This window comes from Delphinapterus leucas, chromosome 1 (genome assembly GCF_059928025.1).
Source record: "Delphinapterus leucas isolate spDelLeu-1000000601 "Yukka" chromosome 1, BTC_Dleu_Yukka2, whole genome shotgun sequence".
NCBI classification, from domain to species: domain Eukaryota; kingdom Metazoa; phylum Chordata; class Mammalia; order Artiodactyla; family Monodontidae; genus Delphinapterus; species Delphinapterus leucas.
Genome location: NC_143129.1, coordinates 65,427,232 through 65,454,765, shown reverse-complemented (window position 1 = coordinate 65,454,765; position 27,534 = coordinate 65,427,232). Strand labels below are relative to the sequence as shown.

Sequence of the window (27,534 nt, the reverse complement as noted above, 5' to 3'; positions counted from 1 at the left end):
CAAATGCCTGGGACTCAAGAAAGAGGTTTCGAAGATATCAAATACTTATTAGCACATAAGTAGCATAGGAGCTGAAGTCATGGGAACAGTAGATGTGTTTTCCCATGTATAGTGAATAAGGTAAGATTAAAAGAGGACTAAGGATAGTCCAAGGAACCTGTGACATTTAAGTTATGTAATAGAGAAGGAAGTTATGAGATATTTGTTAGGTTTTTTAGGAAACCTGACAAGTTAATAAAATTGTTCTCCAATGTACCTTACATATAATACTGATTTGGGGTAAACAGCTTCTATGAAGAATAGCTTGCCTCTAAATTTATTTCAAAACTTGATATCTTCTACAATATTTGAATACTTGCAAGAAAAAATACCTAAAAATGCATCTTTTCTTAATATGTGAAATGTCATTATCTATGGTAAACATTGAAGGATACGTGTTTCCTTGATTATGACATCTCTTGTGGCTTGGTGGAAAACCATTTGGTAGAAGACATAAATTATCTGACACACAAATTCATCATCTTCTTGTTGAGCTGAAAAGAAACAGAAAACTTCAAATAAAAGAATACTATATTATATACAAAATTGAAAAACATTGAGGGGAAAAATGAAGAATGAGAAAAACTAACGGTGACAAGGAGACAGGTAAAGGACAATTAGTTTATATTATTTATAATATATGGGTGGGGTTGTATCATTTACGCCTTAGGTGTTTTTTCTAAATTACATGATGGTGATCAGTCAAAAAATTTCATAATAATATATTTTCAGAAGTTTTAGTTAATTTGGTTGTGGTCAAACTAAATAGGTTAATTTACTTTGAAATACAAAAATAAAAAATAAGAGTTTAAAGAGAGAAATTATATCAGCTCTGAGTCCAAACCACACTACTTGAGACTGTTCATCTCAAAAGGTTGTATCTAGGAGGAACTGAGAAACAAGACATGTTTAAGGGAATAGTAATGGTGCTTTTCTGTAATTTTTGCTACTTTTTGCCACCATGTATAAAGAAATTGATTAAATTAACTTCTAAGTCCCCAGTGTGGCATGGCAACACTTACCACCACTGTGGGAACTTCTTTTTTATTTTGGTGCCTCATAAAAAAATTCTTCAAATAATTCTAATTTGTAACATAAACCTGGTTTTATTTTGTCTCTATAATGTTGACCTCACATGAGAAAAATGGTTCTTAAAAAATCACGTCTTCTAAGTTTTTGGTAGAAATTAGACTGTTATAAACAGGTTTTTTCTTTGTTGAATAATGTTAACAAAATTAAACTTTACTTATTGGTATGAAGTAATAAAGTAATTTTAGTTCCAATCAATTATACTAGTAAAAAGGAATGTTACATAATCATACAAACTAATTAAGAAATGTTTATTATCATGAAAAGAAGACTTTAACAGAATAGTGGATGACCACTGATTAATACATGTAATGGCAAAAGCAAATACTTATAGAAATCCAATTTTTAGATACTGGTTATGAAATTTGATTTACTAATAGTCTGCTAACAACTCTTGGCAACAGATCAGTGCTATCTGTTAGACAAAGATTTACAGGTCAACAGAGCATCCAACTAGCTGTGTGGAATAAACTGTGGTCCTCTCAAAGTCCAACTGTTCCAAATAATTTTCCTCACTAACTTGCCAAAGTACCAGTCTCTTAGACTACTTGGGTTAAAATTTTATTAATTTCTCTCTTGGTATATAGTGTTCCCCCACTTAACCCCAAGGGTTTTAATCTTGAAAATCCATATATTTCATAAAAACAGTAGTATACAGCCTCTGCCTGTGATAACCACATGTCAGAGAACATCAAAATACAGTAAAACACTGAGCTGGCTCTGTTATTATCTCTCAGTCATAATCAAAATGGACAGCAATTCAAGGACCCAGATTATTTTGTTTCAACTTTCTCCAGCTCACCACAAAATCCTCATTCTCATTCTGCCAACTACATTATCTTTACTTTCACCTTCCAACTACCTGGTCTTTTAATTATTTCTAATCTGAAAACTCCTGGCTGTGTGAAGGGTGCACCAAAACAAATACATATACACTATTTGTAGACATACTTCAAATATGGAGGCACTATCTCTAGGTGACCATTAAAATGCATTATGTAAAAGAATTTACAAATCAAACTTTTAAAGATTTAGAAGAGAAAAATGGGCTAAAGACTTAAATAGGCACTTCACTTTATTAGCCACATCCAATAACAAATAAATAAAAATAGGTACTCAATTTCATTAATTATTAGGGAGATGCAAATTAAAACCACAATGAGATACCACTATGAAGGCTATAATTAAAGAGGCTGTACACCAAAATATGTTGGTGATGTAGAATAACTGGAACTTTTGTACATTACTGGTGGGACTGAAAATTGGCACAACTACTTTGGAAAACAAAGTAGTTGGCATTATTTCTAAAGCCAAATATATGTGTACTCTGTTCTGCTCCTAAGTATGTGTCTAACAGAAATGAGTAAATATGTTCACTAATTGAAATGCTTCAGAATGCTCATAGGAGCATTACTTATAATAATAGCCCATCAATTACAGGAAAAAACTGTAAAAAACACAAATACATGGAGGCTAAACAGTGCACTACTAAATAACCAAGAGATCACTGAAGAAATCAAAGAAGAAATAAAAAAATACATAGAAACAGTGACAATGAAAACACGACGACCCAAAACCTATGGGATGTAGCAAAAGCAGTTCTAAGATGGAAGTTTATAGCAATTTAATCTCACCTCAAGAAACAAGGAAAATCTCAAATAAACAATCTAACCTTACACCTAAAGCAACTAGAGAAAGAAGAACAAAGAAAACCCAAAGTCAGTAGAAGGAAGGAAATTATAAAGATCAGAGAAGAAATAAATGAAATAGAAATGAAGAAAACAAGACCAAAGATTAATAAAACTATAAGTTGGTTCTTTGAGAAGATAAACAAAATTGATAAACCTTTAGCCAGACTCATCAAGAAAAAAAGAGAGAGGATGCAAATCAGTAAAATTAGAAATGAAAAAGGAGAAATCACAACTGACACCACAGAAATACAAAGGATTATATGAGACTATTACAAACAACTCTATGCCAATAAAATGGACAACCACAAAGAAATGGACAAATTCTTGGAAAGGTACAATTTTCCAGGACTGAACCAGGAAGAATTAGAAAATATAACCAGACTTATCACAAGTAATGAAATTGAAACTATAATTAAAAATCTTCCAACAAACAAAAGTCCAGGACAAGATGGCTTCACAGGCGAATTCTATCAAACATTTAGAGAAGAGCTAACACCAATCCTTCTCAAACTCTTCCAAAAAATTGCAGAGGGAGGAACACTCACAAATTCATTCAACGAAGCCACCACCACCCAGATACCAAAACCAGACAAAGATATCACACAAAAAAAGAAAATTACTATGTTCACTGATGAACATAGATGCAAAAATCCTCAACAAAACACTAGCAAACAGAACCCAACAACACATTAAAAGGTTCATACACCACGATCAAGTGGGATTCATCCCAGGGCTGCAAGGATTCTTCAATATATGCAAATCAATCAATGTGATACACCATATTAACAAATTAAGGAATAAAACCATATGATCATGTCAATAGATGCAGAAAAAGCTTTTGACAAAATTCAACACCCATTTATGATAAATACTCTCCAGAAAAAGGGCACAGAAGGAACCTACCTCAACAAAATAAAGGACATATATGACAAACCCACAGCAAACGTCATACTCAATGGTGAAAAACTGAAACCATTCCCACTAACAAGACAAGGATGTCGACTCTTGCCACTCGTATTCAACATAGTTTTGGAAGTCCTAGCCACGGTAATCAGAGAAGAAAAAGAAATAAAAGGAACACAAATTGGGAAAGAAGTAGTAAAACTGTCACTGTTTGCCGATGACATGATACTATACATAGAAAATCCTCACGATGCCACCAGAAAACTGCTAGAACTAATCAATGAATTTGGTAAGGTTGCAGGATAAAAAATTAATGCACAGAAATCTCTGGCATTCCTGTACACTAACAATGAAAAATCAAGGAATGAGAAATCAAGGAAACAATCCCATTTACCATCACAACAAAAAGAATAAAATGCCTAGGAATAAACCTACTTAAGGAGGCAAAAGACTTGTACTTAGAAAACTATAAAACACTGATGAAAGAAATCAAACATGACATAAACAGATGGAGAAATATACCATGTTCTTGGATGGGAAGAATCAATATTGTGAAAATGACTATACTACCCAAAGCAATCTACAGATTCAAGGCAATCCCTATCAAACTACCAGTGGCATTCTTCACAGAATTAGAACAAAAAATTTGACAATTTGTAAGGAAACACAAAAGACCCCAAATAGCCAGAGCAATCTTGAGAAAGAAAAATGGAGCTGGAGGAATCAGGCTACCTGACTTCAAATTATACTACAAAGCCATAGTAATCAAGACAGTATGGTACTGGCACAAAAACAGAAATATAGATCAAGGTACAGGATAGAGAACCCAGAGAGATAAACCCATGCACATATGGTCACCTAATCTATGACAAAGGAGGCAAGAACATAAAATGGAAAGACAGCCTCTTCAATAAGTGGTGCTGGGAAAACTGGACAACTACATGCAAAAGAATGAATTTAGAACACTACCTAACACTACACACAAAAATAAATTCCAAATGGATTAAAGACCTAAATGTAAGACCAGACACTATAAAACTCTTAGAGGAAAACATAGGAAAAACACTCTTTGACATAAACCACAGCAAGGTGGTTTTTGACTCACTTCCTAGAGTAATGAAAATAAAAACAAAAATAAATATATGGGACCTAATTAACCTTACAAGCTTTTGCACAGCAAAGGAAACCATAAACAAGATGAAAAGACAACCTTCAGAATGGGAGAAAATAGTTGCAGATGAAGCAACGGCAAAGGATTAATCTCCAAAATATAGAAACAGCTCATGGAGCTCAATATCAAAAAAAACAAACAACCCAATTAAAAAATGGGTGAAAGACCTAAACAGACATTTCTCCAAAGAAGACATACGGAAGGCCAAGAGGAACATGAAAAGATGCTCAACATCACTAATTATTAGAAGAATGAAAAGCAAAACTACAATGAGGTATCACCTCACACCAGTCAGAATGTCCATCATCCAAATATCTACAAACAATAAATTCTGGAGAGGGTGCGGAGAAAAGGGAACCGTTTTGCACTCTTGGTGGGAATGTAAATTGATACAGCCACTATGGAGAACAGTATGGAGGTTCCTTAAAAAACTAAAAATACAACTACCATATGACCAGCAATCCCACTACTGGGCATATACCCTGAGAAAACCATAATTCAAAAGGACACATGTACCCCAATGTTCACTGCAACACTGTTTACAATAGCCAGGACATGGAAACAACCTAAGTGTCCACTGACAGATGAATGGATAAAGAAGATGTGACATATATAAAATGGAATATTACTCAGCCATAAAAAGGAATGGAATTGGGTCATTTGTAGAGACGTGGATGGACCTAGAGTCTGTCATACAGAGTGAAGTAAGCCAGAAAGAGAAAAACAAATATCGTATATTAATACGTATATGTGGAAACTAGAAAAATGGTACAGATGAACCTATTTGTAGGGCAGGAATAGAGACATAGACGTAGAGAATGGACATGTGGACGTGGGGGGAAGGGGAGGGTGGGATGAATTGGGTGATTAGGTTTGACATAAATACACTACCATGGGTAAAACAGATAGCTAGTGGGAACCTGCTGTATAGCACAGGGAGCTCAGCCTGGTGCTCTGTGATGACCTAGGTGTGGGGGAAGCAGGGGAGGGAGGTCCAAGAGGGAGGGGATATAGGTATACATAGAGCTGATTCACTTCATTGTACGGCAGAAACTAACACAGCATTGTAAATCAATTTTACTCCAATAAAAAATAAATATATTGATTAGAAAAAAAACAAACAAAAATAACCACCCTACTATCAATAAATAGTAGAAAGGGAAAATAGTGGTATATTTATTTATACAGCAATAAAAAGAAACATAGTTCTGTACAAAACATACACAAACCTCACATTCATAGGGGAAAAGAAACAAGACTCTATTTCTAAAAAGCTGAAAACCAAAGCAGAATTCATCTATGGGTGATAAAAAGAAAAATGGAAACCACTCTGGTGAAGGTGGTAATGACTGGGAGGTGGCAGGAGAGGGACTTCTAGGGTGCTGGTAATGTTTCATTTCCTTATATGAGTGGGAATAACATGAGAGCTCTCATTTTGAAAATTCATTGTGCTATACATACTTACAACTTGTGTATTTTTCATTATGTATTATACCTGGTACAGGAAAGACTGAGATTAGAGGGTCTTTTTAAGCTTTCCATATTAGTATTTTTAACTTCTATACTAATTAGCTACTTTTAATGTATATCTGCTATGGGCAAATTGCATCCCTCCAAAAATTCATATGCTGAAGCCCTAATCCCAAATGTGACTATATTCAGAGATAGGGCCATAAGGAAATAAGTAAGATTAAATGAGGTCATAAGGGTGGAGTCCTGATCCCATAAGATTAGTAACCTTATAAGAAGGGATATCCAAGCACTTGTGTGTGCTCGTGCTTTCTCTCTCTCCCTCTCCCCCACTTCCTCTGCCCGCCTGCCATATGAGGATGTTAGGACACAACAAGAAGGTGGCCTTATGCAACCCAGGAAGAAAGACCTCACCAGGAATCAAATTGGCTGGCACCCTGATAGACTTTCCAGCCTCTAGAACTATGAGAAAATACATTTCTGTTGTTTAAGCCACCAAGTCTGTGGTATTTTGTTATGGTGACCTGAGCAGACTAACACAAGGTCCTAGAGAACTTGGCCCTAATAAAATACTATTAGAGTCAGACAAATTTTGTATGCAATATGGAAAACGAAACCTGGGCCCTTAAGAGAAAAACAAAGGTAAGGGGAAGGCTATCTAGGCCTCCGCTATCCAGTATTGTAACCATAGCCATTGTGGCTAGTTAATTTTAATTAAATTTAATTTAAACTCCAGGTTCTCAGTCCCAACAGCCACATTTCAAGTATTCAATAGTCACATGTGTTGGACAGTGCAGACAGAGAACAGTTTCTTCACTGCAGAAAGTTTAGAGGACAATACTATATATGGATCTAGGAGGGAATATGATGATTAGAATTAGCTTCCGAATAAACTTTTCTGATTAGAAATCAAGGTATTAAAAAAAGGGTTTGTGCAAGATAGGAGATCCAATTCAACCAAAACAAAGCTCAACATAAAGAAGAAATGGTGGAATATTAGTTGTTCAAGGCTGATAAGAGGAGGGTAGTGTCTGTAAAATTGGTCCTGAATCATTTTATAGCAACATTCTTAACTTTGCAACCTAAAGCTATTTGATACTATGCTATCTAATCCCAGTAAAGGTATATTTAATTCATTTTCCTAACTATATAATTTAAGTTGCTATAAGATGAGTAATGCAACAATATAAATATTTCATGATTGCAGATTCCACATTTAAAAATCTAAACTTATAACTTGTTTATACATTAGCACAAAAATAAATTAAGATAAATTATAATTTACCATTTAGCAACTCAATAAGTGCAGGGATTATCCCAGATTTGGCTAGCAATGCAGCACAAGAGTCATCCATAGATACAGTTCCAATCATTATAACCACTTCTAAAACAAGGTCATCTTCCGCAGCACCTAGTAAAGTCAAATCACAGAAAGTTTTCATTGAAATGTCCTGATACAAATCCTTTTATATTGCCAAAATTCTAATTCACAGAAAAGATACTAAAAGCTATTAAATCAGTTCTTATGAATCCTTAACACGCTTATAAACGTGTCCTTTTTCCAAAGTTCCATGTTCATGGAATTCCATTCCATGATGACAGTTCGTGGTGGTGAAGCAGTAGAGAGGTGGAGATAAGTCTTTGAAAATACAAATGAATGACAATGTAAACACAGAAAATAGAAGAGTCATTTGAATCCCTCAGAGAACTTAGTGTGTGCATGTGAACTCGTGTAGAGCGGGATGGTATTTAGTAATTTTAAAAAGGCAGGATAAAAAAAATAAGAAGGCAGGATAGGAAAAGGAAACTAATATTAAAAAAACATATTGTTAGGGAAGAGAGTACATACATATACGTGGAGAACTAGTGACTGCCTTTCTGAGAGAAAGAAACGAACTAGGGCTAGACCTAGAGGTGTGGGAAGAAAATGTGTTACATAGTACAATAATGGTCACAAAATACTGTTCTAGCTGCCTTATCCACAACAGAAAGAAATAACTTGATTATGCAGAAGTGAAATACTTAGCACAGACCTGGTTTGAGTTTATCCTTGAGGTACGGAACCAGCTTATACTCCTTAAGAACCAATTCCCAGTCTAAGTCTGGAATGGTCAAATTTGCAAGAGTTCCTAAACATTCAATCACAAACTCCTCCTCTTCATCATTAGAGATTTGAGCTGCAAGGTCCCCAACATAATCCTGAATAAAACAGAATTTTAATACAAATTTAAAATATGATTTCTGCAGAAGAACTAATCTAATAATTTAACCCATAGGAAGAAAAAGTATCAAATGTGATTCTCTTGTTTTAATAACCTTGAGCTAAATTGCTAAGAGAGACTATGGTGGACTGGTTTAAGGCAAGCAAACTGGAGTGAGGATGAAAAGGTTAGGGATAGGGCTCGTAAAACAAAAACAACATTAAAACTTAGGTTGAGATTTCTAGGAGCTAAACTTACAAGTAAGTTGAAGAAAAACCAACTTGGGTCATGAATTAATATTTGACAAGAGCTAAGGAAGAGTTATATTTCCAGACACAGCACTTTAAAGCTTTAATTCTCAGGCTATTTTAATAGACAGAAAGCTAAAAACTATACTTACAATAAATAAATTTTTAGTTGGTCCATCATGCTGGGAAATGTTCCTAATCATTTTCATCAGCAATGGATCCTTGAACTTCAGAGCCCTCTTCATGAGCATCTTCAGCCCATTTCCTGATAATAAAAACAAAAAAATTCCCCCAAAAAGGTTCATTTAAATTTAATGATTTTTAAAATTTTCGGTTCTCAAAAAACCCCAATTTACACACAGAAAATACGTAAATATTAAGTGTACAATTAAATTTAATAAATGTATGCCCCTGTGTAATTCGTACCCATATCAGGATACAGAATATTTCCATTCAATGCAGAAAGTTCCCTTGTTCTTAGTCAATCTTAGTCCCCCAATACAATTACTTTTCTTCTTTTCTCCTCCTTTTCCTCTTCTTCCTCTTCCCCTTTTTCTTATTTTTTCTTTTTAAATACAGATTAGTTTTGCCTCTTCTAGAATTTCACATAAATGGAAGCACAGTATGTATATGAAATATGTACCACAAAGTTTTAAAATGTAAATACTTTTTGACCCATAAAAATTGTACTTCTAGGAATTTATCCTAAGAATGTAAAAATGGAAACATGAAAGATTCAGAGAAAGGAAAATTACTGTAGCATTGCTTGTAACAGAAAAGAAGTGGCAACAAACTAGCAGATTAAACTATGGAAAATCCTTTAGTGGATTATTTTGCAGCTACTGGCAATTATGTTTTATTAAAGTATTTAATCATATGGAACGATATTCAGATATTAACTTCAAAAAACATGTCACCATTTACAGAGAAAATCCCATTTTAATTTAAAAATACACAGAAGCATTGTACCAAAGTCTTACCTATGATTATCTCTGGATAGTGGCAGTAAAATTTTTAATTTTTTCCTATTTGCTCATTTGTACTTTTTATAATGAACATGTATACTTCTCAAATACGAAAAAACTATTGAGCAAACTCTGAAATATCATAATGTATGATGAATCATTTTATGAAGATACTATAGAAACAAATAGCTAATACATTTGTATTGCAACATCTTACACTGTAACAGATTGCTTTGCAAATAAAAAGTTTTATTTCATCTAGAAAATATTTTTAAAAATCAGATTTCAATTAAGGGTAACTGACCAAATGGTTTATAAAATGTTACTAAAGGGTAAGCGTTTCTACTCATGATGTAAGAATATTCTGAGTCTGACATTTAAGGATTATAGCTATAATTTTTAAAACTACTTAAAAATAGGATTTACATATTTACTATAATTCTTAATTCCTTATTATCTATTTTCCATCATATGCCAATAGCATATGATAGAAGTTATCTATGAAGCTCAAAGGCACTAACCTTCACAGATAAGCTGTACGTTCCTTTTGTTAGCAGCTAGATTAATGCAGAAAGAAATGAGTTCCAAGTCAATTCGTTCATCCGAACATTCAAAGAGCATCTTCATTAACTAGCAGGAAGCACAGGACATATTTTACTCAAAAAACCCCCAAACACACAAAAAACCACAGGCACTATTTTATCACAGTATGTTACCTTAGATTGTATGTTGGAAATAATATAATACAATTACATTTTCAACATAGAAGTGGTAGGCTTTTACTACTGAATAACTGAATGCTTAATGAACTATTAGATGCTCAGTACTCAATATGAACTTCCAAGTACACTGGAGAATATAAGAGAAATATTACATAAAGCCTTTGCATTTAAGGAATTTAAAATGTTGTGTGGAAGCAGACCATTCTGAGCAATGAAAATAGCTTGTGCAAAGGTTACAAGGCAGGAAAAAAAGTCATTCTTCTGAAGAATTAAGAGAAGGCAAGCATGGTTGGAGTGAGGGAAATAGTGTTAAGAGATAAGGTAAAAGTCAGATCACGCAGGGTTCTGAAGAACACGTTAAGGATTTTGGGCTTCATCCTAAGGTAAATGGGAAGACATTAAAGGCTTCCAAATAAGGAAAGTGTCAGGATAAGATTTACATTTCGAAAAAATCTGGTCAATGTAGAAAATAGACTGAAATAGGGTAAGAAAATGTGGCAAAACCATCTAAGGGGCTAGTGGAAAAGTCGAGGTATGATGATGGCTGCCTCGACTAGGTAGAGCAGTGGGGATAGAGACAAAAAGGATGGCTCAGAGATATATTTAGGAAAGAGAATCAAACTGGGATTTAATAACTGACTAGATGTTGGGGTTAAGGGAGAGGAAGGGTCAAAGATGACTCACAGGTTTCTGCCCTAAACAACAACATGGATGGTGGTGCTAACATTTACCAAAAGACAGAAACCAAAGTAGGAGAAAACTTTAAAGGGAAGACAGTAATTTTGGTTTTGGACATGCTGAATTTAAGCTGCCTATGTGACAGTCTAGTGCAGATAGTCAGTAAAAGTTATAAACACAAGTTTAGGAGACATGATTGGACTGAAGGTATAATTTTAGGAATTGCCATTTATGGTTGATAACTGAACCTGTAAAGCTGGACCCAATCATTTGGGAGTGTGTATAAAGTAAGAAACGAACTCTACTTAACGATAAGAGAAAGGGAAGGAACTTCCCTGGTGGCGCAGTGGTTAAGAATCCATCTGCCAATGCAGGGGACACGGGTTCGAGCCCTGGTCCGGGAAGATCCCACATGCCGTGGAGCAACTAAGCCCGTGCGCCACAACTACTGAGCCTGCGCTCTAGAGCCCACAAGCCACAACTACTGAGCCCGTGCACCACAACTACGGAAGCCCACGTGCCTAGAGCCCCTGTTCCGCAACAAGAGAAGCCACTGCAATGAGAAGCCCACACACTGCAACAAAGAGTAGTCCCCGCTCGCTGCAACTAGAGAAAGCCTGTGTGCAGCAACAAAGACCCAACCCAGACAAAAGTCAATCAATCAATCAATTAATCAATTAATTTAAAAAAAAGAGAGAGAGAAAGGGAAGATGGGTCTGAGAAGCAGCAGACAGAAAAGTAGGAAGAAAAAGGCAGGCCACTTATGCCATTTAGCAGTAATCTAGATTTGTCATGATGAGAGATAGTTGCTATGTAATAAAGGAGAAATGAACAAACCTTAAGCTATACTTTTGAGAAGCTTGTCTACTATTATTGGTAAATAGCAAATTAACTTAGTGCATATTATATAAATATATTTTTCTCTTAGTCAAATTGCTAACAACATATGGAAATCAATCCTAAAATTTATAACCTAAAACTTTCTTATGTTTTATCTCGGCCGGATACCTTTTTAGATCAACATGCCTTTGTTGACTGGTTAGACCCTATTTTGTTAAATCTTGTTTTGGTTATTCTCTATGTTAGTTCCAAATAACTTCTAAGTTTCAAAAAGGCTACATGGTGAACACACAAAAATTAATCTTATTTCTGTATGCTAGCAATGAACAACTGGAAACCAAAATTTAAAAAGCAAATCCACTCACAATTGCTCCCCAAAATACTTAAGATATAATTCTAACAAAACTATATGTATATATATAAAATTCACTATTTGCTGAGAACTACAAAAACACTATAGCTGGTGAATGGTTGGCATGTATCATGCCTTTTCCCAGATAGCACTTCTTTAACACCCATGTTGCTGCTAGTGGAATCTTTAATCACTAACACTTAATAATGTTGTAGAACAAAAAAATTATATGGCAAAGATAAAATAATCTTAATTTATTGGATATACTTTTAACAGATTTTGCTACCTATTAACTGCCAACTAAAATTAAATTACAAATTAATAAAAACGTAGGTGACAATCCTCTAAAAATGTAAATATATACAGTATGTTTTTCACATTCTAATCAAAAACCCATTATAGATTTCTTCCAAACTTCTAATACAAGAAGCTTTTTAAAAATAACAAAAGTGTGTTTGTTACATCAATGCAATTCTTAGCAAGGCAAAATATCCGTTGCTGTTTACTTGAAATTAACCTTGTGGTATGAAATTTGCCCTTAAGAATGGTGTTACAGGGTGATTTGTTAGAAGCTGAGGGTTTTTGCCTTGTTTTTGTAATTTCCACATTAAGTCCTGTGATGAAATATTCAGGAGCTAGCTTTTTAAAAAATAATGCATGGTTTAAAACCTTATCCAACACCTACATCCCCAAATCAAGAGAAATCAGGACTAAGTGTGAATGAAATACATCATGATATAGAGTTAGTTTTTCCTAATAAGAGAAACATTTCAATTTTAAAGTGTTCACATTTTAAAATAATAGTTTAGTTCAAGCTCTACATGCAACACTGTCTTTGACTGCTACCCATAGCACTTCAGAAGTAAGTGTAATTGCTGACAACTAGGAAATACTAAAACTAGATTTGTTCTGTTTTAACTATGTCCATTGTCATCTTTTACTAATTTAACAGGAAGGCACTAAAAGGCTTCAGCCTGTGCAATGAAGAGGCAATAGTGTTCAATCAGACAAGTCCCATATTGAGTATCAGATACCAAAGACCCAGGACTGAAATCACTGTGTCTAGACTCTCTGGCACCTGACTTCACTTATTTACCAGTGACCAGAGGCCAACCCCTACAGCTCTCTATATTCACATACACCTCTGCCACCCCCACCCCCCTACCCAAACATCTTTGAATGATTATGGCAGAACTTTGCATGCCTCAGGAATCTCTTCTGACTGGCTACTCCCTAACTCTGCTGTTTGAAGTGATGCTCTGGTTTCTGAACTTCAGCAGATAATGGCAGGCAGGAGCAAAGGGGACTGTCAGAAAGGACGTTTACCAGCATTCAGCTCAAAAGAAGCGTGTAGATCAAAGAGGGGCCAAATAGGACAACTGTGGTAGAAAACATGTGGATTACTATGAAGATTCTTGCGCACTGTTCTAGGTAAAATGTTAAATAACACCATGACATCATTACCTAAACATGTACTTTGGCCATTCTATTACCAATAAATACTTTCATAAGCATCTGGATGGCATTTGCACCTATTTAAACAAAACATGCATCTTAGAGGTCTAAATAACAATGAACTGTTAATGTGTACTCTTAACTATTATTAGAATACAACCATTAACTCCTGGTTATCCCCAAGTACGCTTACCTGGAACAATTCACCCACTGAGACCATTAAGATCATACATAAAGACAGACTTGCCCTGACCCCCAAGTTTTACAAAATAGTGTCATAATAGAGGGAAAAAATGAGAATATATTGGATAATTAGAGGCAATAAAGTACAAAAGAAGCAAAGCAACATAATATTGGGAGAGATTATGAGCCACGTTGACTTTATAACATCTACTCTGAATGTTAAATATTTTACAAAAGTGAGCTCTAATTATAGGCTTATGTTAGAGCATCTCACAGTCTATTTCCACCAAAGCCCAGCTCTTTAAGAATAAGAAATCAATAGAATCATTTTTCCCCCAAAAGACCATGATCATGCACTAGACACAACCTCTTAAGGTTAATCTAATTTATGAAATGCTATTCCATGAGCCCAATGTTAACACATTGTTTATTTGGACTAATAAAATTCTGATGAAATTTTAAAAAGTATAGGTTTATCCTATAAAACAGATAGAAGAAAGGGAGTATTTAAACTGGACTCTGAGTGGTTCCAAAATAATGAGAAGCATTTACAAATGGCACCTTATTTTTGTACAGTGTTTCACAGTTTATAAAGTTCCTTTACATATGTATCTAATGGAATTAAAGAATATGACCGTATCCCACATTTTTTTTGATCACTGAAATGAATATGAATGACAATGGAACCACTGCTTTCTTACTTTCAAAGTTACTTTAGGCTTCTCATTTTAAAAATTCATTTGTAATACTTGACAATATTTACTAAACAAAAATTAATGTGCATACTTTCAAAGTGAACAGAGTATTACATTAATATTCCAAACTTCAGATATAGTTTTATTTAACAAGTTCGGAAATTTCAATGTAATCCCAAATTTGCTTTCCATGATTCTTTTATTTTACAATGTATTTTTACAATTGGTACTGGGTGGCAATCAAACCATGTCAACTTTTCCCCAAATATGCCAAAGTTGAGCCTTACAAAGTACAAGTTATAGGCTGGATAGCACTTTAGGAACAAACATACTATTCTAGAGTACCATTTGGTTTCTCAAAATATGGCCTCATACTAAAAAGTTTCAGTATGTTTACAACATAATTTGATAACATACCCTCACTATTCTTACCAGGGTTGAGCTTTAAAAACAAAATATAATAAACTAAAACCCCAAAACATTGACCACTGAATGAATTTTAAAAGATTTTGTTCATGAAATACAGACCATAAATGTTCTGAAAACCCCACTGCAGAAATGTTTGATGTTAGAAAATTATCTGGCAAGGAAACATGCATGAATGTTGTCCTTGAAAAGGTACGGGAGAATTTTCTACAAAGTCTTCAACTGCAATAATAATAATGTTTCAAAAGTAACTTAAACAGGCTTCTATTTCTGATTATTTATTGAAAACAAAGTTTCACATTTTATGTTTGAGATTGTAAATTCTAGGGTATAGAGGGAAGGGTAACTCCAAATTAAATATTTAACAAAAAAAGTTTCCCATCTCTTTTTAGTGTACATTTATTTCTCTTTTATTTAATGTTATTCTCTTTAAAATCTAATCTAGATAAAAACAGTCAATCTAGACAAAAATATTATTCTTTTATCACTGCTTTCCAATTCATATCCTGTAGTCAATGAAGTTCTGACATTAAATGGGATTGGAAAAGGAACACCCTTTGAAACTGTGAAGCAAAACCCCTTGGAACATATGAAGTGAGACTGTAGTAAATCACCTGTAATCTCCCTTTGACATGGCTACTCTTTTATTGACAACTTGTTTGACAAAGAGTTTGATTACACTTTGTATCGGCTGTAGTCTGACATGTGTTATCTCTATAAGAAGCCTTGCCTTGTTAGATAAAATATGCTGCATATTTGTAGGATGTCTACTTTCTGTAAACAAGCATAATTAGTTTATCCCCTGGTATAAAAGCCTAAGAAATTATCCTTGAGAGTTTATCAGTTTTTTAATTGCATGTAGATAAAGTATTAAAATTCTGGAACAGCAAATTCAATTTTTAGAACCGTGTTATTAATTTGGGATGAATAGAAGGATTAATAAGAATTAATAAAAAGAAAAACTATGGCCTGTTTTTTACTACATAATAATTATTACTACTATTATTAGTAATAATTAATTATAGTAGTAATAAATATTAATTAGTAATAAATATTAATTAATAAATATTAGTAATACATATTAATTAATACATATTATTACTATTAATCCCAAAATAATATACATTTAATAACTTATATTAGGCTAATAAGGAATTATGTAGTAGGAGTCTTAAGAGGATTACTTTAATAAGTATGACTTACTATACATATTCTTCTAAAGTGTCTTTTAAAAGTGTTATTTTTATTGTATATTATACATCCTGTGATTTTGCTTTTTCTATTTTAGAAAGCCGTATTATAAAAATAATATTAAAAATCAGCCTAACTAGTGTTCCAATCATCAGATATTATTCAAATTAGTAGAGCTCAGTTTAATGAAGATTAATGGCACAATAGTGATTCCATGAATGTAAATTCCCTAAAAGTAAAATTACACATCTATATGCCTGGTGGCGCAGTGGTTGAGAGTCTGCCTGCTGATGCAGGGGACACGGGTTCGTGCTCCGGCCCGGGAGGATCCCACATGCCGCGGAGCGGCTGGGCCCGTGAGCCATGGCCACTGAGCCTGCGCGTCTGGAGCCTGTGCTCCGCAACGGGAGAGGCCACAACAGTGAGAGGCCCGCGTACCGCAAAAAAAAAAAAAAATTACACATGTATAGAATCTCCACCATTATAGTCTATGAAAAAAAATCACTAAACTCCTTCAAGACAAATAAACCGAACATATGAAATATATCAAGCAACTGAGTTATAGCAAAAATCTTTCTTGAGAGCAGTGCTATAAAAATAAAAGTTTTTTTTTTTTTTTTTGTGGTACGCGGGCCTCTCACCGTTGTGGCCTCTCCCATTGTGGAGCACAGGCTCCAGACGCGCAGGCCCAGCGGCCATGGCTCACGGGCCTAGCCGCTCCGCGGCATGTGGGATCCTCCCGGTCCAGGGCACGAACCCGTGTTCCCTGCATCGGCAGGCGGACTCTCAACCACTGCGCCACCAGGGAAGCCCAAATAAAAGTATTTGATGAAGCATTTTCCCATCAGAGAACGCAAAGCAATTAAAACCGTCAACCACAAACAAAATTAAAGGGCAAATGACAAAGTTGGGAAATGTCTGTAATATGACCAGGAGTTAAAATAGTTACTACATATAGAGATATTATTTATTAATCCTAAAATATTGACATGCCAATGGAAAAATTATCAAGGGACATGAATGATTTATAACATAATATCAACAATAAGCATGTGAAAAATGTTCAACCTCACCAATAGCCACAGAAATGCAAATAAAAAGAAATAGAGACACTCCATTTTTAGAGACATGATAGCATGCAGTGCTGTTCAAAGTGAAGTGACAGTTGGAAAAAAAATCAACTCATGTCTTCTTAGAAGGTAATTTGGCCATATTGTGTCAAATACACAAAATACCTTTTGACCTAGTAATTCTACTTTTAGAAATTTAAACTAAAGAAAAAATCAAGATGTGGTTAAGCTTTTACATACTATGATATTTATTCCACATTATTTCATTTGTTTACATACTTTTACTTACATCAGTTTTTATGTGATAAACTGGAAAAAAACCTATACAATTTAACAATATTTAAATTATGGTACACTTATGCAATAAAATAGTATACAACTATTATGAATAATTTATGAAGAATGTTCAGTGACATGGGAGGGTACTTAATGATATATTAAGTTAAAAAAGCAATATATAATTACATATGGCATATAATCCCAAAACAGTATTTTTTTAACTATGTAGAAGAAAATGTACCAAAATTTTAAATGGTTATCTCTGGGTTTGGGATAACAGAAAGTTACTTTCATTTTTATAATGTTCTGTACTTTCTAGATTGTATATAACAAATTTATATTATTTTTAAGAGGGGACTTTTAAAGAAAAAAACCTATCTGGCAAATCAAGGGAAGAAAGTAAAAAACATATTTTTGAATGCCTTTTTAAAAAAACACTTAAAGCACTTACTTGTGGTATACAGTCAGTGTATGCAAACATTGATTTAAAGCGGTCATCCATGCTTATGTGGTAAAGAATACACATTGCTATTTGTTTGTAGTTTTCATTGCCTGGAAATAAGAAATCATGGATATGGTGAGATTTTATATTATGCCATGCATGGGAATGACCACAAAGAAATTAATTTTTTTTGTATAACACACTCAAATTAATGCATTACAACTTTTACGCTACTGAATCAAAAAAAATCACTAACCCTAATTTAGAAATTTTTTTTTTTTTTTTTTTTTTGCGGTATGCAGGCCTCTCACTGTTGTGGCCTCTCCTGTTGCAGAGCACAGGCTCCGGACGTGCAGGCTCAGCGGCCATGGCTCACGGGCCCAGCCGCTTCACGGCATGTGGGATCTTCCCGGACCAGGGCACGAACCCGTGTCCCCTGCATCAGCAGGCGGACTCTTAACCACTGCGCCACCAGGGAAGCCCTAGAAAATATTTTGAGCTCCCTATTTCAATTCCAAAGTTTGGAGCACACTATCTATGAAATATCACTAAGTTCCAAGAGATTATGTGTATTTTACAAGGTATATTTTTGAAAAAATTAACCACAAACCTAAGAATTAATTGTTCCCAGTAGCCCACTAAAATGTAGATTTGGCCACTGGCCTCCCCATCCTCACTGTTTTATCAAAATATGTGATAAACACATTTCACTGACAGTGATAATGTATAAGGAATAGTAAACGAAAAGTATATTTAATTTTTATGAATCAGAAACTGGAAAAATAACAAATAATAAATGAAGTAGAATAGTATTTGCTACATTAAAAAAAAATACATGCCCAAAAGAAGACATACAGATTGCCAAAAAACACATGAAAAGACGCTCAACATCACTAATCATTAGAGAAATGTAAATCAAAACCACAATGAGGTATCACCTCACACCAGTCAGAATGGCCTGGCCATCATCAAAAACATCTACAAACAATAAATGCTGGAGAGGGTGTGGAGAAAAGAGAACCCTCCTGCACTGTTGGTGGGAATGTAAATTGATACAACCACTATGGAAAACAATAACGGAGGTTCCTTAAAAAACTAAAAATAGAACCACCATATGACACAGCAATCTCACTACTGGGCATATACCCTGAGAAAACCATAATTCAAAAAGATACATGTACCACAATGTTCACTGCAGCACTATTTACAATAGCCAGGACGTGGAAGCAACCTAAGTGTCCATCAACAGATGAATGGATAAAGAAGATGTGGCACATATATACAATGGAATATTACTCAGCTATAAAAAAATAACGAAATTGAGTTATTTGTAATGAGGTGGATGGACCTAGAGTCTGTCATACAGAGTGAAGTAAGTCACAAAGAGAAAAACAAATACCGTATGCTAAAGCATATATATGGAATCTAAAAAAACGGTACTGATGAACCTAGTGGCAGGGCAGGAATAAAGACGCAGACATAGAGTACAGACTTGAGGACACAGGGGCAGGAAGGGGAAGCTGGGGCGAAGTGAGAGAGTGGCATGGACATATATACACTACCAAATGTAAAATAGATAGCTAGTGGGAAGCTGCTCCATAGCACAGGGAGATCAGCTCAGTGCTTTGTGATGACCTAGAGAGGTGGGATAGGGAGGGTGGGAGGGAGGTTCAAGAGGGAGGGGATATGGGGGTATATGTATACATATAGCTGATTCACTTTGTTGTACAGCAGAAACTAACACAACATTGTAAAGCAATTATACTCCAATAAAGATGGAAAAAAAATACATGACTATAAAATGCTAAAGGGTAGAGATAGTAAGCATAGTCTAAGGATTGTCTCAGAACTTCTGAGGTAAGATTATTCTAGTTTCGTACACCTTGAAACTGAAAAAAGAAAAGTGAATGATATATCATAGATTTGAAAAATAAAATGGGACTTTAATATGTCATGTAGTTCTTCTACATGCTTTCAGAAAGACCATATTTTAAGGATCTATTTATGATCTCAAAGTCAGTGACAAAACTTGAGCTAGAAAAGTTTGGCTGAAAGGTTTTATCCAAAGAACAATATTATTTTTAAAAAGTTTGGCTATGAGAAATCCTTGGAGATATTTGGAGTTTTAAAACAAAATCAAGGATATACATAAATTTAGTTGATAAATAACATATCAAGAAAATTTTAAATATATTGTGACATGGAGGATAAATTCAGCACCTTTATTCTTGTGTCTACCATAGTATAAAATTACTAAAATACTTTGTGTTTTTTAAAAATACTATTTTATATTCTTATTGAATTTTTCAGATATTAGGTTATCTCTTTATGAGGTGGTGAGAAATTCTTACGGGACATACCTTGGTATTCTTATAGGCTTAGTATAGCATATGGAAGTTTCTCAATAAATACCTGCTGATTGATTCTATTTTTAATATCTAAAAAGCCTGGTGACTATAGTTAACATACTGTATGTACATTTGAAAGTTGCTAAGAGAGTAAATCTTAAAAGTTCTTACAACCAGAAAAAAAGTAATTATGTGAGTTGATGGATGTGGTAACTAATCTTAAAGTGGTAACTTTTATAGTTAACTACCCTTATATCTAACCTTATATATTTTGCAATATATATATATATCAAGTCATCACCTTAAACTTACATACTGTTATATGTCAGTTAGATCTCAATAAAGCTGGAAAAAAAACAATGTTATGTTTAAAAAATCAGAGGCTAAAACTGAAAAAATAAGCACGCTTAGTCAAAGACAGAAATTACTAGTTCTACAAGATTTTCAGATTTGACACAAAAGTGTTTTAAGTTTCCAGATGTTTTTTAAAAACATATAGTGACCCTCTCTCTAGCCTGTTGCTTTCCTGGAGCTTATATGTTAAAGAAAAATATTTCATATGGTAAGGAAGAACAATGTGAGTCTTCAAAATAATCTGTCAAATAAATTTTATCATCCTTATGTTTCAGATGAGGAACTTAACACTTGGAGAAAAATAAATACTTCCTACACAGCCTTGTAAGTGGGTGAGGAGGAACACAGGTTTCTCTGACTCCAGAATTTTCACCAGAGGTGTATTACAGTATCTCTCAAACATTTTTATATCATAAGGTAAAATGGTCTTTCAAGTAAGATGATAGTATCAGGTAAAAAAGACTGAGATATACTGACATATGATAGAATAAAACACATTTTAAAAACAGAATTTTTAAAAATCAAGACTTTTGCATCTTTTTAAATTGTTTGGCTAAAGCCTATTTCCTATGGCTTTCAGTATCAATGTAAAAATGACTTCTTGGCATAAAACAAAAACAATAAAATCTAGCATATGTTCGTCAGATGAATACATACTAGTAAACATTTTCATCTTAACTAAAAATCTATGAATTCACTAACTTAACCACTTGGAATACAACATATGCAGGAAATATATCTGGAGGAAAATGTAATGCAAAAACTGAAATTACTCCAAAAAAGAGAAAAGTAGAGACTAACTGCGTGTTCCCAACCCCAGTATTTTGCTCTTGGGATCAGAGCAATCTAAATAGAAAAGACTCATAGATTTTAATAAATCACATTTTTACACCGCTGAAGGCATTCATTTATACTTATTCTAGTATAAAACACACTTGCCATAGGAAAACAGATCTTTGCATCAGTTTGCATGATACATAGATTAAAAATGAAAAATTCCAATTTTATTCTCCAGAGAGGAAAGTATCCCTTAGGGGTTTGGTCAGATTATACTTCACAGTATTTTCCTCCAGGGACTGAGGTACTTTAATATCTTTTCAAGTAAGTTCCTACAGCAAACTCATATTCCGAAGGCACAGTCTCTTTCCCTGCTATTACAGTTTCTTTCTATATGTTGTTCAGCTGTGGGTAGGTTCTAGTCTTACTTAATTTTTTCAAAACATTATTTGAAAATATTTTCTCTATGTAATGGATTCACTGAAAAGTAGGATTCCAAGTCACACAACTTACTAAATAAATGGTAGAAGAAACATAGAAATCTATATCCAATATAAAAGATTTTTTAACATCAAAGTAAATAATCAGACTTTAAAATTCAGTGTGGAACTAAGAATGAAAAAGGACACTATTCTATGTTTGAGTATTGTCTGTCTACTGCTGGTTATCAATGAAAGGATTCTAAAATGCAATGTTCTAAAGTGGTACATCAATTCATGTAAGGTGAGAGGAAAGAAAGATTCACCTTTAAGAGATCTGTACCCCATACAGAGAATAACAAGGAAGGTTCTTCTAGAGCAAATTACATACACATATATATATGATTATATATCTATATCACTTCCAAAGGATAACTCAGGATAAAGGATATGTGACAGAATAGAAAGTCTAGAGAAAAGTCCTAAAATTACAATAATTTTTAAAACGTAGATGAATAACATATGCAAGAAACATCTCAAATTCAACAATAATTTATATTACTTTCTTTTTCCACAGCAAAACTAAATATCTAGTTTCAAAAAGTAGGATGAGTCATTCTACTGCCAGTTCTAATTCTGCTCTTGTGTGCTTTCTCTTTCTCCTTCTCTCCCCATACTCATGGCCAAAAGTGAAAGATCCTTGCAGTACTCCCGTACCTTCCTAATTCTTTATCTGTGATCTTCTATTTAAAAACCTATGTAACGCAACTAAACTCCAATAAATATTAATTTTAAAAAAGGTGGGAGGCTGGGGGGACGGGCAGGAAGTATATGGGAAATTAATGTCCTTTCTGCTCAATTTTGCTATGAACCTTAAATTGCTCTAGAAAATAAAGCTTGATTTAAAAAAAAAAGTCTCTGAACATATGCCTAATTTCCCATAATCTTTACCTAAAATGATTATCATGCCCCCAAAATGTGCTAAAACTAAAGGACTGAAGAAAACAGAAACTCAAGGATTACAAGGCTATCCCAAAAGATTCGTGGATAGCCAGTCTTTTTATAACTACAATTCTTTGAGAGAAGGGAAGAGAGAAAGAGTTAAGCAAACTGATAGCTCCTCTTGTATGTTAAGCATGTATTTTCTCATTTAACCCTTATAACAACTGAAGAGGTAGGTATTATCTTTGATCTGGATGTGAGGCAATGACATTCATTAAGGTTATGAATCCTTCAAAAGGAAACACAGCTCATCAATCTGAGATTCAAACCTAGGTCGGACTACAAAGCCTGTGTGTATGTACTTTCTACTAAGCCTTCCAGGAAGCAGCAGGAAGGGTGAAATAATGCCAAATAAACATAAATTATTATCATCATTCCTTAGTGGCACAGTACCGAAAGGAAATGCAGTTAAGAAGGGACTCTATGGAGAAAGAGGTGAGAAGATGGTAGAAGAGAAGAGGGGAGATGAAATGAAGAAAAACAATCAGTTATTTATCAGAGTACCTGAGCCCAGATGCAACAGGTTCCAATGGATGAAAGATCTTGACAGGGACAAACTGCATTATCCCCCAAGCAGTTTGGGGGACTAGATCTATATAGCAGTTCTGAAACTCACTCTCACTGAATTGGACAAGAACTGCTATCAAGCAGTGTTTGATTTTATGAGAAAAACAAGGTGCTAGAAGCTTAAAAGTTGAGTAGAGTGGTAAACAGAGGTAGTAAAATGCTGTGGTTCAAATCTCAGGCTCTGGAGGCAGACTGCTTGGGTTCAATTTGTGGCTCTGCCACTTACTAGCATAAATGGCCTTTTGAGTGTTATTTAAATTCTCTGTGCTTCAGTTTCTTCATCTGTGAAACTGGAATAACAACTGTACCTATCTCAAAGAGTTGTTATGTGAAGATTAGGTGAAAGAATCCTGGTAAAACAATTAGTACTGAGTTTGACACACAATAAACTGAATCAATAAATGTCATTTCTTAGTATTATTATGTTGATAATAACACTTTTCTGTTTTACCAATAGAACACTATTTTCACATTCCCCTATTATATATGTTGTCTTTGTGGTTTCTATCCTCAAGATCTGACCACAGTTAGAGATAATGTAGGTTTAAGAGGCAGCCAAGATTCCTCTGAGACGAGCTAGACAGGGTTCACAGGTATATTCTGAGCCTATGGTTGAGCCACTTGTCCCTAGTCACTTTCCTATAAAGCTCTGCTATACCCAAAGTACGGGCTTAGGAGAGTCACCGCATCCTTCAAGGCTCCACTCAGTGACCAGTATCTGATAAGGACCCTTCATCAGTCTCATAGGGTTATAAATCCCTTAATCAGAACAAAAATTGGGAAAAGAAAATAATCAAAGGACAGATTATTATCATCAGTATGTGTTCCTCCACCACCACTACCACAAACACACTGTGAACCTCTCTTCCTTCTTTCATACTTCCTTGTCTGTAACAGAACTTAATTTCACTCCTCGAGTGGGGAATAGTTATGGAGGCGACGGGGTACAAAACTATGAAAGGACACAGAGAGAGAAGTCTGAGAACACAGAAGACAAACCTCACTATTAGCTATATTACTTCATTTACCTTTAAGTTTCATGTCCCAGGCAAATAAAACGTACAGGTGTTTCCCCATTTGTTTGAGCTGAGCACAACCAAACAAAAGAAAACTGGAATATGACCAGAGATTTTTTTTTTCCCTTGAGGAAAGTGTGAAAGGAGGTGATGACAGATATAAGGGACTACAATATTGTACTCAGAAGTCTATATAACCCAGGTTGCTGATACGTCTTCTAGATTTTATCTGGGTAAAGGTTCCCTAGAATTCAATCAATTGATTTACAAATACCTATAAAATTGATTTTCTTCTCACTTTGTATTTATTTAGGGAATGAAAAAGATACAAGATGACACTTGGTTTTATATTCAGAAAAAAAGATGGAAATATTTTATAAATGCTTGTTACCCATATGTTACCTTGATGATTCTAATTCATATCTTATTGTTTCAAATCACATATTTCCAATCTCCTCTAAAGAACTGCAATGTATGAAGGAAGATTATAGTATATAAACCACAGGTATCATATTCATTGAATCATAAATGATTATACAAGTGATTAATTGCTTGATAAAAACACAGCCTATAACTTTACGGTATCTAGCAGATATCTGACAGCTACAGCAAAAGGACAAAATATTGTAGGAGAAAAGTGAATACCTGGAGGGGGAAGATGTCTGGAAATAACCTAAATTCATCTCTTCAAACACAGCTGCACACAGAAAGTAGAGGTTTTCTGGCAGCCAACATTTATTATTACTTAAAGACTAATTTAAAGATCACATAGCAATGAACAGAAATTAAGAGAGATTAAATGGTCCAAGTAAAATTAAAGCTTATCCCTTATTATAAGCTAATAATAGTCTTCTTCATTCATTGGATATCTGAGTTCTTAAAAAAATAAAACTCAAAAAAAAATCTTGCATATCCTAAACGAATTTGGGGCTGGGAGTTATGATTTTCCCATAAGAATTCATGATGAAGAACCATAAACTCCAGCTAACCAACTATGATTTCTCCACATCATACCAATGGCAGACATTTCAAAAGGGCTCCTTTAAGACTTACAGACATCAATTATTCCCTAGTTAAAACAGTCTGCCAATAGTCGCTATGCTGGCATAGCACCAAAGGTTCTGTGAATTTTGAGCAGAGCAGTGAAAAGGCTGAATATTTTGAGAACTAGGTCCTTAATGACTATAGGTGGCTTAGTCAGATCTGTTCAAGTAATAAGGCCACGGTGAAAATAAAATGGCCTAGTCATTATGATTGCTTTGGTATTTATGATAATAAACATGAATCATGATGAACTCACCGGCTATTAAATGCAGAGGCCATAAGTACTTCGATAGGATTTCCACAGAAATTCACTGTTAATTAGCTGGATCATTATTTGAACGCGTTACTGAATTATCTTAGCAGTTGTGCAGCCATTCCCCTCAAAACTGGTCATTCCCAGCTGAGGGCAGTTAATGCCTTAACAAACTGGTCATTAACTCCAGCAACTGATTTTGTGGGAATTATTGCACTTATACGTTCAAGATTTTTTTTTTTCTTTTTAAAGAAATTTGCAGCTGTAGTTCAGCTGGAGCAACTGAAGGAGAAAAAAAGTCAGCTCTCTGGACTGCTCTCACGATCGATTTTCTGCCAATTAAAGGGGAAGCACATGCTGATGGGTTCTGAATTTTAAAATGTCTTCAGTTTTTTCCATCTCTAAAGTGATTAGTGAAAACGCCATTTAGCTACTAATTTTGTAAGATACTTGGGATTTTCCATTCACAGTTCAGTCAAGCAGAAATATGAGTTCTGAACACCAGAACTCGAAGCCAAATTTCCGCTGCTGCAGTAGACCCAGCCCAATACTTGGTAAAAGCAGAATGAGAACACAAATTATGGGTCACATTATTAGCCAGGTTCTCATTCCCTTCTGCACTCCACGTCTTCGTTCAAAGTAGAAAACTCCCTTCGAAGTCACAAAGGGTCCATGAAAAGATAAGTGGGGATATAAGCACCCCTACATTAGAATAGAGCAGCATTAAGGTGATAAATTACCCCTAGAAAGTCTATGTGAGTACAACATACTTCAAAAATCACAACTGCCTTTAAGTTTACTGTAGAGTTGGAGCCTTTAAAGCGCTATCACTATAGTGAAAATGCCACAGGCAAAACCACCACTTAAAAGATAATTGCAGGGCTTCCCTGCTGGCACAGTGGTTGAGAGTCCGCCTGCCGATGCAGGGGACACGGGTTCGTGCCCCGGTCCGGGAAGATCCCACATGCCGCAGAGCGGCTGGGCCCTTGAGCCAAGGCTGCTGAGCCTGTGCGTCCAGAGCCTGTGCTCTGCAACGGGAGAGGCCACAAAAGTGAGAGGCCCGCATACCGCAAAAAAAGAAAAAAAAAAAAAGATAATTGCAACAATTATTGAACACATATATTGACTACACTGAAATACACTAAAAATATACTGCAGGTAGATTAGATGATCTTTTGTACACGTTTCCATATCATTTTATGTTTAACTTATTAGCGCACATACTGCAGATACATAACCAGCATGACTAGATACATAGCCTTAGTTAAAACTTGAATTTGGAAAGACCAATTTTTAAGATTGCAACTCTACTGGATAGTCTTCTCTTCTAGAATGGATTTGTTCAGTCAAATCTAACAGAGATTTGAAATGAATAGATAAAAGCCAACGGTTTTTTAACCGTGAGTACGGGGGGGAAATGTCAGAATTTATAGGTTACGATGATCAGTATGAAAACAAGCATAACAATAGTTTTGTGATACAGTGGTTCATGGATAAATGTTTCTTGTGCTAAATTACTTAATTTAAAAACTATAAAAAACTAAAATTGTAAATCTACCATTAAGCTTAATAGCTTTGTCACATTAAGATGTATTCATGAAATAAGTACTCTAAAATTCAGCACTTTTGATATATTTCACTCTC

General features: G+C 34.5%; 1 protein-coding gene across 2 annotated transcripts in view; it reads right to left on the bottom strand.

The window, feature by feature from the left end:
- Positions 1 to 27,534, bottom strand: part of KIFAP3 (kinesin associated protein 3) — a 165,294-nt gene that overhangs the window by 55,679 nt on the left and 82,081 nt on the right. For both annotated transcript variants that reach the window (XM_089911285.1, XM_022560136.3), the window contains exons 11-16: positions 18,120 to 18,220; positions 10,299 to 10,407; positions 8,965 to 9,077; positions 8,397 to 8,562; positions 7,649 to 7,774; positions 435 to 533 (exon numbers count right to left, since the gene is read on the bottom strand). In XM_089911285.1, the coding sequence (XP_089767411.1) occupies positions 435 to 533; positions 7,649 to 7,774; positions 8,397 to 8,562; positions 8,965 to 9,077; positions 10,299 to 10,407; positions 18,120 to 18,220 (714 nt within the window). The remainder of the gene's footprint in view (positions 1 to 434; positions 534 to 7,648; positions 7,775 to 8,396; positions 8,563 to 8,964; positions 9,078 to 10,298; positions 10,408 to 18,119; positions 18,221 to 27,534) is intronic.